The sequence below is a fragment of the Patella vulgata genome, chromosome 3 (assembly GCF_932274485.2).
Source record: "Patella vulgata chromosome 3, xgPatVulg1.2, whole genome shotgun sequence".
NCBI lineage: Eukaryota > Metazoa > Mollusca > Gastropoda > Patellidae > Patella > Patella vulgata.
In genome coordinates this window covers 13266158-13281343 of record NC_065881.2, presented here as the reverse complement: position 1 = coordinate 13281343, position 15186 = coordinate 13266158, and the positions used below count along the sequence as shown (strand labels likewise).

The 15186-nt window shown below is 34.5% G+C and overlaps 1 protein-coding gene across 1 annotated transcript in view; it reads left to right on the top strand.

Moving 5' to 3' along the window:
• The first annotated feature begins 243 nt into the window (after window positions 1–243).
• Window positions 244–15186, top strand: part of LOC126816185 (glycerol-3-phosphate acyltransferase 4) — a 28671-nt gene continuing 13728 nt past the window's right edge. Inside the window, exons 1-6 of the mRNA XM_050542450.2 lie at window positions 244–457; window positions 4667–4775; window positions 8561–8700; window positions 11801–11843; window positions 13637–13691; window positions 14453–14518. Coding sequence (XP_050398407.1) covers window positions 311–457; window positions 4667–4775; window positions 8561–8700; window positions 11801–11843; window positions 13637–13691; window positions 14453–14518 — 560 coding nt within the window. The 5' untranslated portion in view covers window positions 244–310. The remainder of the gene's footprint in view (window positions 458–4666; window positions 4776–8560; window positions 8701–11800; window positions 11844–13636; window positions 13692–14452; window positions 14519–15186) is intronic.

The window sequence follows — 15186 nt, the reverse complement described above, 5'->3', positions numbered from 1 at the left end:
TTATGCGTAAATTATTATACCCTTTCTCACAAAAATTGCGTTTCAGGAACATTTGTATTACGAAATCCTAAAATTTACCTACTTTTGGCATATTCTCGATTTACAAGCCTTTAACATTCATAATATTAGAATTCATCTACATTATGTCTGGTAAACTAACACTATAGACTTGAAGATCATACAAATCGTTTGACTGTTTATATTTTCAGACATGAAAGTCAAAACTACCGGAAGTGAAGCGAATCAACAAGCGTGACCTTCAACTTGGACATTAGCCCATTAAAGAAAGAAAAATATTCGACATGGGAAAATGGGGGAACAATTATTTATCACGTTATTGTCTCTCTGCTTTGCACCTGTAGTTTCTGTTGTAATTTTAGTCCTCGTTTTGGCTTCGTTGGGAAAATCACTTGGAATTCGACGGCGATATGTAAGACTTTTGTTGCAAGTGTTCGAGGTAAGAAATATTTTTTCTCGGCGAGTGTTCCATGTGAACCCGGTTCAACTGCAATTGTTAGCAGACGATGCACGTGCAAAAAGTGTGGGGTGATTGTGTTCACCGACGTTAAACGGGCATAATGCAATAGTGACCTGTGTTAATTTTATTGCCTGGCAGTTTATAAATCAAGTAAAGGGGCTTCAGAACTGTAAGAATTTATTTTGGCCTTCAGAGCAGCCTTGATCTTGGACCAAGGCTTGGTTAGTATTATTAGTAATTAGTTGGCATTGAATCTGACACAAAGACTTAAGAAGGTTCTTAAACCAAGGCCAATATTATTACAACTAGATATTAAATAAAACAGCCCATAGCTCTAACTCAGTATTATCCATGATATTCAGCATTAAATTAAAATTAAAAAACACATAAAAATTCAATGTTTTTTGTTTCAATCAATATGATGCTGTTGTTATATCCAAACACTCCTAATAATAATAATAATAATGTAGGCCTATTAGAGCTGGGCAATATCCCTGGAAACTGATGTCACTATATCGCGATATTTTATAAAATGTCAATAATTTCAGTTTATCACCTTTTAAATATAAAAACATGAAAAGTTGGAAATAGCCCCGGAGTATTCAATTGACACTTTCTATTCAATATTATTAAAAAAAAAATTCTCATAATTACAGTACCGAATTTACAAACATAATTTAATGAGCTGGTTCAAACACAGATGTTGGTCTATGTTGTTTACAATTTTAATTTCCAGTATATTAGTTATGATATTTATTTAAATTAAGAATATTTAAATTAAGAATATTTAGATGAAGGAGGCACAAAAAACATTTTAAAAAAAGCTTGTGTCCTTTCGACCATGCATGTTTTTTTATAACTATAACGGGTACGATTGGATGCTATTCATTTACCCTTAGAACAAACTCGTTTTTTTTCTCATTCTAGCGCATACCTTCTTGAAAATGCATTATGCAAAGCAAAAATACTAAATTATACTATAAAACAGGCCTGTGTCAAAAAGTGTCCATTGTTTTATTCAAATATTAACTTTTCCGGATCACGGACCGCTATGACAATTGACACATCCGACGATGAATGATAACCAGTCTACCGGAACTCTCAATATAGTTGGCATTAATTATTTATATTTCTGCTTTATCAAAATTTATTTCAATCTGAAAATCAATGATTCCTTTGGAAAATCAAAGTATCGGTATAAACAATTCGTCAAGAAATTCAGTAGAAGCAGGGATAATTCTAACGGTAAAGTGAGTGAGAAGTCACCCAATTATCAGCATTTGCTAACTTCGTGGAATGAACACTCAGGAGTTTATAACAGTATTTGTTGCTATTTATTCATCATTATGCAATAAAATATTGGAAATAACATAATAAAGCAAGACATTTTTATATCGAAATATCGCCCATATTTTTAATGCGGTTAATAATCCATCAATATACGCATGCTCAAAGCACCACATAAAACAATCTCTTTCTAATCTGGATAATACACTAAACAAATCAGCTTTTAGTTGTGACTTAAAGATTGTGAAAGTTTGAGATTCTCGAATGTTTACTGGTACATGTAACTGATTCGAGAGGTGCTGCAGCACTGAAACTTTTATCACCAATTGTTTTTGTTTTAATTCTAATAGACATACCTTGGATGGAATCAGAAATGTCAAATTGAAGACATTTATTGAAATCCATAAAGGATCTAAACCACATTTCATTGAAATCTTAAAATGGGTCGAAAAACACATATTAAAGATACATTATGGAAGATTCTATAACAACTTGGCAGTTTTCACTATCATAGTTAAAAACTAGATAATGTAAAGGCAATTTGCTGAAAATTTCATTCAAATTGATCCACTATGAACCGAGAACTAAGCGGTTGAAATTTCCGGCTAGCCTTGATCATCATTACTAAAGTCAGTACGATAAACAGCATAGTCTCGATTATCCATTTAATCGTTAAATTGTGAAGGAAAGTTATGCAGTAAATCGGCTCATAATCCATTAAAGATCACAGGCTAGCGATGCCATCTAGAGTTGATTATGGTCTGGATAGGTTAATTAATGTCTAATTAATAATTTAGGTAACATTTCAGGCCTAAAGAAAGACCTGCAATAGACAGATTTAGCTTGTGCATAATGTATGGGTCATTCTCAAAATTTGGCCAAATTTCAGTCAGTAGCACAAAGCTCTGAAAATATTTATTTTAACATTTTTTCAAAGGTCATATCATTAAGAAGAAGATATTTTGTTTCTCTTAAAGTTGTAAAATGGTATATGTGTAAACAATTTTTTGAGAAAATGGGGTTTTTTATCATCAGTTCAGGAGAAAAACCACCGTCAGTATACACGGAAATGACTTGGCAGAACAATAAAATGTTAATTCCAAGACATTTTTTAATATTTTTTTAGCATTTGAAATAAAATACCAGTATAACAAACACATAACTAACAGATTTACTAGGAAAAATTATGAAAATCCAATATTAATCACACAATTAATGATTGTCCAAAATTTCACGGTCAGTGGTGTAACGAACTCTAAAATTATGACATTAAATGATTATCTCCCTTGAAGATTATATGAAATACTGACTGCTCCTTTTGCTGATGACTGAAGTTTTGAGGAGGTCAAATTTGAATTCCTGTAGAAGTTCCACGCAATTAGATAAGTCTATTATTCACCATAACTTTTTATTGTGTCAGTGGTGTAAACACTGATTACTTGTTCATATGAACTAATTTAAAACATTTTTTATTTTAAGCAAATTAAAACTATTGAAACATCATCCTTTATGCCATGTGGTCAGTATTTAGGGAGCATTTATTGTTATAAATGTTCATAAAAGTATGAATGGGTCAGTGGTGTAACTGTCAGTGGTGTAACACTAGAAAATGTTACACCATTGACAGGTTTTGTTACACCACTGACAAAACTTTCCTTTTGGGCAATTTTTTTGCAAAACTGAATTGGTTTGCAATACATCTATCAAGAGTTTTTTCTTTCAGATTGTTTATTTTATTCTTTTATTAAAGAGACATACTATAAAAGTAATGTTGCAACATTTTATGTGCTAAAGTTTGCTAGATATGTTACGCCATTGACAAATTGGTGTTACAACATTACCACAATATTTTCATTTCATAAATGTTAATATTTGTTTAAACTTTTTTAAATATTCATGTTCAGACTTTACTATTAAGCCTTTTTGATTTTGATGATTAGTAAAAGAGGCATTTAATTTGTATCTATGTAAAGAAAAATCAGTGGTGTAACAAAATAAGTCATTGGTGTAACAGTATTCTTTGTAGTTTTACATGATATTGTTTCATATTCAGATGATTTGTTTTGCAAATCCAAATGTTTAAAAACCTGTTCTTTAATAATGACAAATAAATCATTTCAATCTTTATATGACAGTTTATTTGGCTCTTATCTTCAGTAATTTGCAAGAGAATCAGTGGTGTAACAAATCTTGTCATTGGTGTAACACACATATCAGTGGTGTAACATACATCTTTGACAAACCCAGGATTAAATTGTGAAAATAATTAAATAAGTAAACTCACAATTAAAAAGAGAAAAAATATGGATAATGAAAACAGTGGAGAATCTTTTTTTTATTTATTTAAAAGTGTGAAAATATAAACATTTATGCTCGTTACACCACTGACATTTTTTCCAAGTGGATAAATCAAAAACCTTATCAAAATATCTTATTTACTTACTGTGTGCAAATCATCATAACAGCACTTCTCAATGTGCTGAGCATTGCATAGAATACAAAAATTATTCATTTAGACGCTTTGTATTTTTGAATTTTTCAAGGTCTAAATGTGACCATATTTTGAGAATGACCCGTATGTTTAATGAATGTAATCCTAGATAAACTGATTTTCGTACAATTTTTAAGATTTTTATTGTAAGTTCTAATCAGTTATCTTTGAGGAAATATGTGAGAAATTCAAATCTTGTAGACATCTGAAAATAGTAAAATATCCACAATTTAGAAGTTTTTGTTATTGTTGATCTCGTTTGTTATTTTTAAAGCCCAGTTTGATTAGCAAGCTTAAAATGAAAAATTATTTAAAATACACATTGAAAGTTATTGCTTAAAAGGCATTCATATATATTAAGATTTTTAAATTGCGTTATTCTTTAGACAGCCATGTTTTCTATATTTTAGTTCGGAAAAGAAAAAATTTCAAGGTATAATAAGAATAAACAGAATGGGGATGACTCTGATGAAGAAGATGCGAACGAAAACACAAAAACCCTGTGTGAAAACGGAAATGGTGAGTATTTCATCCTGACTCGTTTTAACAAGTCAACTAATGTTTACCTGTTTTGTTTGTCTTGGTTTCAGTTTGTGTTTGTTTATTATTCATGTTTTGTTGTCCTCCTGCCCTTTTGGGAGTGAAAATCTAAATATTAAACAACACACTAGTTAGATTGATGTAATGTGCAAAGTTTGAATATTTTTGGGGGGATTGGATAGCCGAATGGTTAGCGTGTGCAGGCTGTGTCATAAGGTCTGTCATTGAGTCAACAGGCGTGGTTTTGATTCCAACCTCGTGGGTTTTCTTTGGGTCCTCCGGTTTCCTTCCACTGCTCAACACGCCTTATGTGCAAACGAATTATTGAAATAAAATTGAACCATGTATTAGTCCCGAAATTACCTAGTTTGTATCGAGTGGACTTTAAACCCAATTACTCTCTCTCTCTCTTGAACATTTTTTAAAAACTGGTCTTTCCATCTGTTGTCCACAATACTTATTGTGACATGTTACAGTGTAACTTTGCTTCTATATGTTATTGAGATAGATTGTTTATATTGTTGTTCTTAGGTCATCCCATGTTTATTAGTTTTAACTGGGTTCAATGATGCTGATGATGAGTATTTTCATCTTGTGCTAAGTTTTGGAAAAAATAACTTTGACTCTAATTGAGTGTAATGAAGCTTGGTACATAGTTTCATTACATCATATCAAGTATTTTCTGCTCCGATGATGCAGAAAGATACATCTAGGCAGTTTGATTTGTCAATGCGTGAAAAAAAGATCAATGTCAAAGTATTTAATGAGTGTCATCTATTTATTTTTGAATCCCTTGCAAACTATAATATTGTGAGATCATTGTGCACACAGAGAACTATCTACTCTACGGTACTTTGAGAATAGATCTCTGCCCTAAATGACCTCCATATCCAATAATTAGTATACAGATTTATAATGCGTTTCTAATCCAGTTCACGTCTGTTATACATGTAATACTCAAAAAGAGTCTTTCAATTTTTTGAAATGAAAGCAGAATGCATATATATACATGTACTTCTAAATTTGCAAAATATACTTAGCAGGCCTATTTTCGACTAAAATCATTGACTTAGGACTTAAAATGTCAGCCAACTAGTTAAGTGTCTGTTCTCAAGTGGAGGTAATTGTAGACAGATGGTGTAAGTTTAGTGTGGGGTGAGAGTAGAATCTCATTGCAAAAGGAATATCTGTTCAGTTCCGTTCAGCAATTACATTGGAGATTCTGACTGATTCCAAGTCGAGGTGCTCAACAGTTAATTTGTAATTGTGTGTAGAATGACTATATTATAGACTTTAAATCTTGTAGGGGGCTGGGTGGCAGAATGGTTTAAAACGTCTGTCATTGAGTTAAGTTACATGGTTTTGACACCCTGGTTTTACGTGACAAGGAGTAGGGTAGCCTGTCCAATCTGATGGGTTTTCTCTGGGTCCTCCGGTTTCCTCCCACTGCTTAAGACCCCAACGCGCAAGTGAATTATTGAAATAAAATTTAACCGTAAATTATATGTTAGTCCAGAAATGACCTAATTTGTGTCAAGTGGACTTTAAACCCCATTTCTCTCTCTCTCTCACTATATAGACATTAAATCACGTACTGCAATGTACGTCTGACTTAGGAATGAAAGGAATCACTCTTCATATTATAATATAACTCTCCCTATTTATCAAATCCCTCACTTTATTCAAACTGGGAGAGCGATTTTTAGAAGAGCAATTTTTGACTTTTGCAAATTAAGAAAAGCTTTTTTTAAGCTCACCAGTGAAATAATAGAAAACATTAACAGCTCTGGACAAAATGCAGACATGTATTTGCTCGACAAAAGCTCCCACACCATGCATATATTTAACCATTGGACTGTTGAGACTCTGGACTTTGAAAGAAGCTGTGTAAATATGCACTTTTATGGGTTATTATATAATATACAAGACTAGACTAAAGTCTAAGTTTGTTTTGAAAGAAATTCATTGTACCGTATAATAGTATATTGAAAGATATACAAATGTATGAGATAGTCTGTCTGTAAGCTGTAATGTAAATATTAAAAGGGATTATAAATTTTAAAAGATATGACTAAAAATAGGCAGAAGGTACTTAAGTAACCTATCACTAGGTCAATGGTATCATTAGGTCAGTGGCCTGTGGAATACTGTAGGCTACCTTAATGATAAAGGATTTCGCTGATGTAGTGGTTTGCTGTTCTCCAACCTCGTGGGTTTTCTCCGGGTCCTCCGGTTTCCTCCCACTGCTAAAGACCCCTACGCGCAAGCGAATTATTGAAATAAAATTAAACCATATGTTAGTCCTGAAATGACCTAGTTTGTATTGTCTTAAACTTTGTACTTTTTATTGGAACCTTGTTTAAAGTCCACAAGTTGTTGTGGTAGCTCAGTGGGTGAGGCACTGGCGCGCTAGCCTGGCAAGCATGGTGTCTAGTTGTTTGGATGGAGTGAAAAGTTAAGGTCACGTGTGCACTTAAAAGAACCCTAGAGAGAATGTCCCTCATAACACACAGCATAGCGCATGCCTGTCTTCATTACCCCAGTTGCAAACCTATTTAAAGTCCACCAATGATAAAATATTGAAAAGTAATAAAAAATATTTTTTATACATTTTATTCAAACCCTATTTAAAATCGATCAATACTTTTTCTATGTTAAAATGATGAAAAGAAAAGTAGGCCTATCGCAAAAAATATTTATTGTGGCTTTTTAGTGTGTGATAAGTTATAGCCAATGTTTTTTTCCATACAAAATATTAAAAAGTAATAACAAAAAACCTATATATCATAGTTGAAATAATTTTTTGACTTTTGATTATTAAAAGTACCTGAGCTGAATTTGTGATACATGTAATTTACAAATTATTATAGATTACATATATGTTACAATTAGTATGAATAAAAGTTGATTAATAATGACTAATTAATCTGGCTTAGCATATTGAACTCATTGCTACTTTAGGGATGTATGTGAAATATTATTTATATATTTTGGTACAGGATGGATAGCCTGACAAGGACAGATGTCTGGTCGTTTGGATGGGACAAAAAAACAAAAACGATGTCCTGTGTACACATTGGCGTACGCGTAAAAGATCAATTGGCAGTTGGATTTCAATATAAGAGTAGGACATAGCCCTGTTGCCCAGGCTAACTTTCACGTCTTCATTAGCCCAGTCCAGAAGTAGTAGGCCACCACCACCAGGCCTGTTACTCCTGGTTGGGAGCTACGCCTATGTGATATGCCAAATTTCAGTCTCGGGACCGTTTATCACGTGCATTTTGCATACATGTAGTCCATTGGCCAATTACGCTATTTTACTGAGATTTTGTCTAATGGTTTGGATGCAACTATGGGGGGTGTGGCACCATGCGGTGTATGCTTACTCTTCCGGGCACCTGTTACCACTGTTTGTCGTGTATTTTGTAAACGGTGAACAGTCTATTTGCTGATTACACTATTTTGCCTATACCGTTTTTAGGGCTTTGAATTTTGTCTAATGGTTTGGATTGTTCGTACTTGGTTTTATTTTATTTATGCCCACCAAAATAGACAGACAAAACAAACGACAGTCACAAATATTAGTATAGATGTATATGAATGATTATTTGTATATACCGGTATTCAGGGTTTTTGTATCTGAACAAGTTACATGTATATACTGATATTGATGATGTATATGGATGATTATATATTCAGTGTTTGTGTGTCTGAACGGCTTATATACTGATAATGTATATGAATGATTATTTGTATATTTTCAGGGCTAAATGTAATTGAGAGAGATATATCAATATCATACAGCAAGGGTATTAGAATACAGTCTATATCTACTGATATTAATGATGTTAAAAAAAAATTTGATTTGTCAGATATTATGTACTTCGCGAAATGTGGAGTTGAGGTAAGTAAATTATATACACAAGGCTGTACAAAAAACAGTATTCTTGTTCTCGGATGTTCACATAAATTTATTATCTGTATTAGGCTTTCCAAATCCCCATTTTGGTTCCTTTTCATCCATTGTGCTGTATGAACAGATAAAATTTCAATCTGGTTTTGAAAATTCAGGCAGACGTTGATTATATGAAGGGGTACCGTAGTGAATTCTACAAATTAGCTGAAGAGTACTGGAAGGAATGTTTGGTCATTTCTTAATCTGATTAAAATACAGATCTATATTTCGTTCTGTTTTTTTATACTTTCGATGGCGTACACTACTTGAAGATCTGACCAGTTGTCCTGGGCGGTCGAGTCAGGGGTCGTACGAGCGGCTTTTGACCCGATGACGTCAGACATTGATTAATCAATCAATGTTGACATTTCTAGTGGTTTACCCAGAGTTCTGTGCATGGCATGCCAAGAAGTCTCCGTAACAGACCGTTTCATTGGCTAATCTCTCACATCAATCAGAACGCAGGTTATATAACAACTCTTCCAGATCCTAGTGTAGTAAAGACAAGTAAAATGAAATTTTGAACTATAAAAAACGAAACGAAATAGGATCTGTGTTTTAACCAGATTGGTCATTAGGAATATCACCTACATGTAATGGGCTAATGTAAGATTGGGTGATAATGACAAGAAATTTATTGTGATAATAATTTATTACATAAATTGTCATGATACTGACAATATTATCAAAAAAAATATGTTGTGTATACATTAATGGTGCATTGTGTAAGATTTAGATAAAGAGCTGGCCGTTCTTGTTATAATAGTTCAAATATTTCGCCCGTATATTCCGGACATGTTCTACATTATTTGTCCCCCGCCTTTCGAAGAAAGCAGGGGACTATTAAAATGGGTTCGTCCGTCTGTCTGTCCGTCCGTCTGTCTGTCCGTCACACTTTTTGGGACACAATAACTCTCTTCCTAATTGAGCTAGAATGTTCAAACTTGGTGTATGTGTTTATTAGGTCAATGCCTTGATGGAGTTCGAAGATGAGCATTTTCCGCTTAGGGTAAGCAGAGATAAGCAATTTGATTGGTTGATGCTTTGGGACACGATAACTCTCTTCCTAATTGGGCTAGAATGTTCAAACTTGGTGTATGTGTTGATTAGGTCAATGCCTTGATGGAGTTCGAAGATGAGCATTTTCCGCTTAGGGTAAGCAGAGATAAGCAATTTGATTGGTTGATGCTTTGGGACACGATAACTTTTAATTGAGCTAGAATGTTCAAACTTGGTGTATGTGTTTATTAGGTCAATGCCTTGATGGAGTTCGAAGATGAGCATTTTCCGCTTAGGGTAAGCAGAGATAAGCAATTTGATTGGTTGATACTTTGGGGCACGATAACTCTCTTCCTAATTGAGCTAGAATGTTCAAACTTGGTGTATGTGTTGATTAGGTCAATGCCTTGATGGAGTTCGAAGATGAGCATTTTCCGCTTAGGGTAAGCAGAGATAAGCAATTTGATTGGTTGATGCTTTGGGACACGATAACTTTAGTTCTAATTAAGTGAGATTGATGAAACTTGGTGTATAGTTTCATTACAGTAATACCTTGACTAAGTTTGATAATGAGCATTTTCTGCTCAGGGTAAGCAGAGCGATACGCAATTTGATTGGTCGAGACTTTGGAAAACAATAACTCTCCTACTTTGATTGTTAGACTATAAGTAAAGATATACTGTTTGATTGTTCAATACTTTGTAAAAGAGAATTTGTGATAAATTTATATGTGTCCTCTAATTATTTTCCTATTTCGGCGGGGGACATCAGCCTCACTGTTGGCTTGTTTTCGAAAGGAATATGCACAATCGGACATCAAGATATGGTGAATAATATTCAAATCCCAAAATTCATAGACTGTACTGAGTGTATGGCTACTACTCATCGCGACTATCGTTGATAATTGGCTGAATTGATTAGGTAATTTAGGATCAACATATTTATCTTGTTATATAGTCTATTCACCTACCTTGATTAACTACTTAATCCGTCTTGATTGGCCGACTTAATCTGATGTCAGACAATTTATCAATCTAGTCTTGAACAGAAGTCATTGCTTCTCCTTTGTCGGCTATTTATCAATCCAATATAGTAGAAAGGCGAGTGCTAGTATTATTTAGCAGACTGACAAAATTTTTTTCGAATGTCATTTTTTAAAATTTTGTTTACATCATCCATATATATGTCGATGGGGAGTATTAGATGACGGCCGGATTTCTGCTGAAAAAAGTATCAACTTATACCCCGAAAAATACAGAACTTTTGTAAGAATATTACTGGCGGCAATTTGAATTTGAATTGAAACATGTACTATTCATTCTATCATCGTATTATGACAACATACAACATATACTTTTTAAGGAATATTACTACTATGAATTTGAATATACAGGAATTAAATTTGAAAAATAACGAAGTGCGGCTATTTTTTTTTTTATCACACACGCATTTGAATATTTTGTTGAAACGTGGTTTTTAATTGTCGTCTGAATCTGCTTGCTTAAATAATGATAAGGGTTCCGCCCCTTCATTTTCGGTAAATATATCAGAAAGATTTTGAAATGGCAACACTGGTTTGACAAGATTTGACCTAGATTGTTTATTATAGTAGCAACATTATTTGTTAATCAAGACTCGGCTTCGCTTCTTCTCTATTATTGAATTAAATCCATAAACGATGATCGTAATTCAGTCTATTTAAACCTCTACCATTGGATGTTCTACAGAGTTACTTAAGGCTTAACATGGGAATAAATATCTGAATAATAAGTTATATAACATTTAATGCCAAAAGAAGACCTACAATAGGTAGATTTACCTTTTACATAATACATCTTACAGGTGAATGAGTGGAGTTCTTAATCAAGTGGCTATCAGGGTTGATGATGACAGATTAACATTGGCTAGACAGTTTCTGTCATTAATATTGTATCTATGGCTAATGAGGACAAATATGCCAGGAAAGGATTATTTCTGCATTCTCTTTATCAAATTCCAACCTTGTGATTTTAGGAGTTTTTATGATTTTTACCTGATTTTTTATTTTCAGACAATTATCGAAGATGATGTCACACAAAGATTTTCTGCGGAAGGTTTGTACTGTAGAGTAGATTGTGATATTAGTTACCTGGATTTGTAGTGTATAGTACTATATTAGTTACCTGGGTTTGTCAGTTTATCTTGTATAGTAGAACATGATATTAGTTACCTGGCTATGATTACGTATCTACCTGTATATATGTCAAGTTTCTCTGGTTGTTTAACTGGGACAAAGATAACTCAAGTATTTTGTTTATGAGATGGGCTCTTGAAGGTGTACCTGACATTTTTTATCCCTTTTCGCGCATGGGTCTTTAGCAATGGGGTATCTCAGTGAATAAAAATTGCTAATGGGAGATCCCGTGTTCGATCCCTGTGTTGGTCGTGAAAGTTCCTCCTTGTCAGTGGTGCAGCACCGAGGGCCTGGCAATGGACAGAGTATAGTTGTTCAACTGGGACAGAAAATCCAGGTCCTGTGTACACCTTGGCGTTCATGTAAAAGATCCCTTGGCAGTTGGAATTTGATATCCGGGCAGACTTCCCCTCGTAGCACACTTTAAGGTGTATGCCTGTCATCATTAGCCCAGACGGAGCAGGACACTGGCACATTAAACCCCAGTACTGGGGTGACCCCCCCCAAAAAAAATCCATGATGTTTTGTAGGCAATCTTACTCCATGTCACATACAACTTGTGTGTTGGATCGAAACAATACCATTTGACTCATAACAGACGTTTATAACCTACAGCACTGTGTTATACCAATTCATTGCCTGTAGAATGTTGTACCATGTGCATTGTAGCTTGGTAGTCGCAATGCATGATTTTAATGCATTAGGAATCTCTTGCCAACTACTATTGTGAAAGATGAATCTCCAATTCCAATAAAAATATTGGTCCAAAATTGGTTTAATTTCCGTTCAGTATTTACAAAAGTGCTGAATATAGCTCAACAATGTAGTAAGCTCATTGCCATTTTGTTGTGGGCGAACAGAATTGATAGACCTATTTTAAATGCAATTAAATCCAAACAGCGACGTTATCTGGTGTTGGGGGGATGGGTGGTCGAATGGTTAAAGCACTCGCGTTGTATTAGACGATCTGTCATTGAATCAATCTGCATGGTTTCGATTCCCTGCTTGTATGTGACAAGGAGTACTGCTGCCTGTCCAACCTCGTGGGTTTTCTCTCCACTTCCTCCGGTTTCCTCCCACTGCTAAAGACCCCTACGCACAAGCAAATTATTGAAATAAAATTCAACCATATGTTAGTCCCGAAATGACCTAGTTTGTTCGAGTGGATGTTAAACCCCATTTCTCTCACTATGTCTGGCGTGAAGGGGGCTGGTTGTTAGAATGGTCTAACCCGTGCACTTCAGATCATAAGGTCTGTCACTGAGTCAAGTGACATGGTTTCAATTCCCAGCTTGTACTCTCTCTTATCTGGAGTTAGTGTTTTGATCTTGTTTTCTTAATTGGGGGGTTGGATGGCCGAATTGGTTAGCACGTGCGTGCTGTATCATAAGGCCTGTCATTGAGTCAACAGGCGTGGTTTCGAATCCCCGGTTGTACGTGACAAGGAGTAGGGTCGCTTGTCCAACCTCGTGGGTTTTTTCCGGGTCCTCACGTTTCCTCCCACTGCTAAAGACCCCTACGCGCAAGCGAATTATTGAAATAAAATTAAAACCATATGTTAGTCCCGAAATGACCTAGTTTGCGTCGAGTGGACGTTAAACCCCATTTATTCTGTACACATCTTTAGCATGGATTAAGCCGTTTATAGTGAGAAATTTGATAATTTAGCGAAAAATAATGCAACATTTCTTATAAATTTTGCTTTTATTTCAGAGTTACCATCATGGAATTTATTATCACGAACTAGTTATGGATATCATTATATCAGGTATTTATAAGTTTTATCAGGTATTTATAGGTTTTTATCAGGTATTTATAGGTTTTTATCAGGTATTTATAGGTTTTATCAGGTATTTATAGGTTTTTATATGTTCTCCCCTAGTGTCATCTTGTCAGTGGTGCAGGATGGAGAATCTGACAAGGAACAATGTCTAGTTGTTCAGAGGGGACGATAAACCAATGTCCCATGAACAAGTTAGCAAAAAAACCTGTAACAATTGGAATTCAATGAAGAGAAGGTGGAATCGTCATTCTCTGGCAAAATTTCTCTCGGTATAGCCCAATGCCAGATGTATACCCGTTTTTATTAGCCCGGGTAGTGTTTATACACTTTATAAATGTTGATATATTATTATTTGGTATTAGATGTATGTAAGGATTTTTAGATAAAGAACAGACAATTTCATCCAAGTTAATTTATTCTGGGCGAAGTTATGAGTGTTGAAAAATGCAGAATTGATTGTTTATTGTTGTAGCAATGATCCTGGACAAACATGTCTTGATTATTCTTTTTATCGTTAAATTTTTAATCCATTTAAATATCTGCCATCCAACAATCTAGAGAGTTGATTATGGGCTTGTCATGTTAATCAATGTCTAAATAATAATTCATATAACATTTGAAGCGAAAAAAAAGACCTGCAACAAGCAGATTTAGCTGTTACATATTGTATCTTTAAGTGTATATATTATATTTATTTACAGTTGAAATTAACTATTATATGAGTCTGGTATTGTTTTATTTTACAGTTTGAGATTAACTATTATATGGGGATTAGGATTTTTAGCTCGTTATTTTGTTCTACTTCCATTCAGGTGAGTTTCAATTGTTTCATTGTTTCTATTGAAATAAAATTGAACCATATGTTAGTCCCAAAATTACCCAGAAAGGATCGTGGTTGTTATGGCACAGGTAGAAAGGATCCAGGTTGCCATTGCACATGTAGATAAAGGATCTGGGTTGCCATGGGACAGAGAGAAAAGGGTCCAGCTTGCAATGGTACAGGTGAAAAAGGGTTTGGATTGCCATTATTACCTGTCATGTGTTCGATATAGAAGTCTATAGCCCAGTATCCTTGGATTGTTGGGGGAGTCACGGTGGCTAAGTGATTAAGTCACTGGCTCACTAGCCTGGAGGTTGCAGGTTCGATCCCTGCGTTCGCTGAGGTCCTGTGTACACATTGGCGTGCGTATAAAAGATCCCATGGCAGTTGGAATTCGAGTTAATAGTAGGCAGTAGTTCTGCTGTCCGTGCAAAAATTTCCCTCGTAGCACACTATGAGGCATATGCCCGTCTTCACTAACCCAGGCGGAGCAGGAGCAGAACAGTAGGACGTTAAACCTCATTTCATTTCATTTGTTGAAATAACCTATTTAAAGCTGCTTAATGGTTGAATCCCTAAAAGAAATGTCAGCCTAAACATGATGCATTTCCATTAAGCATTTACAAAGACATGATGAATGGAAAATAAATTTGTCAAAAT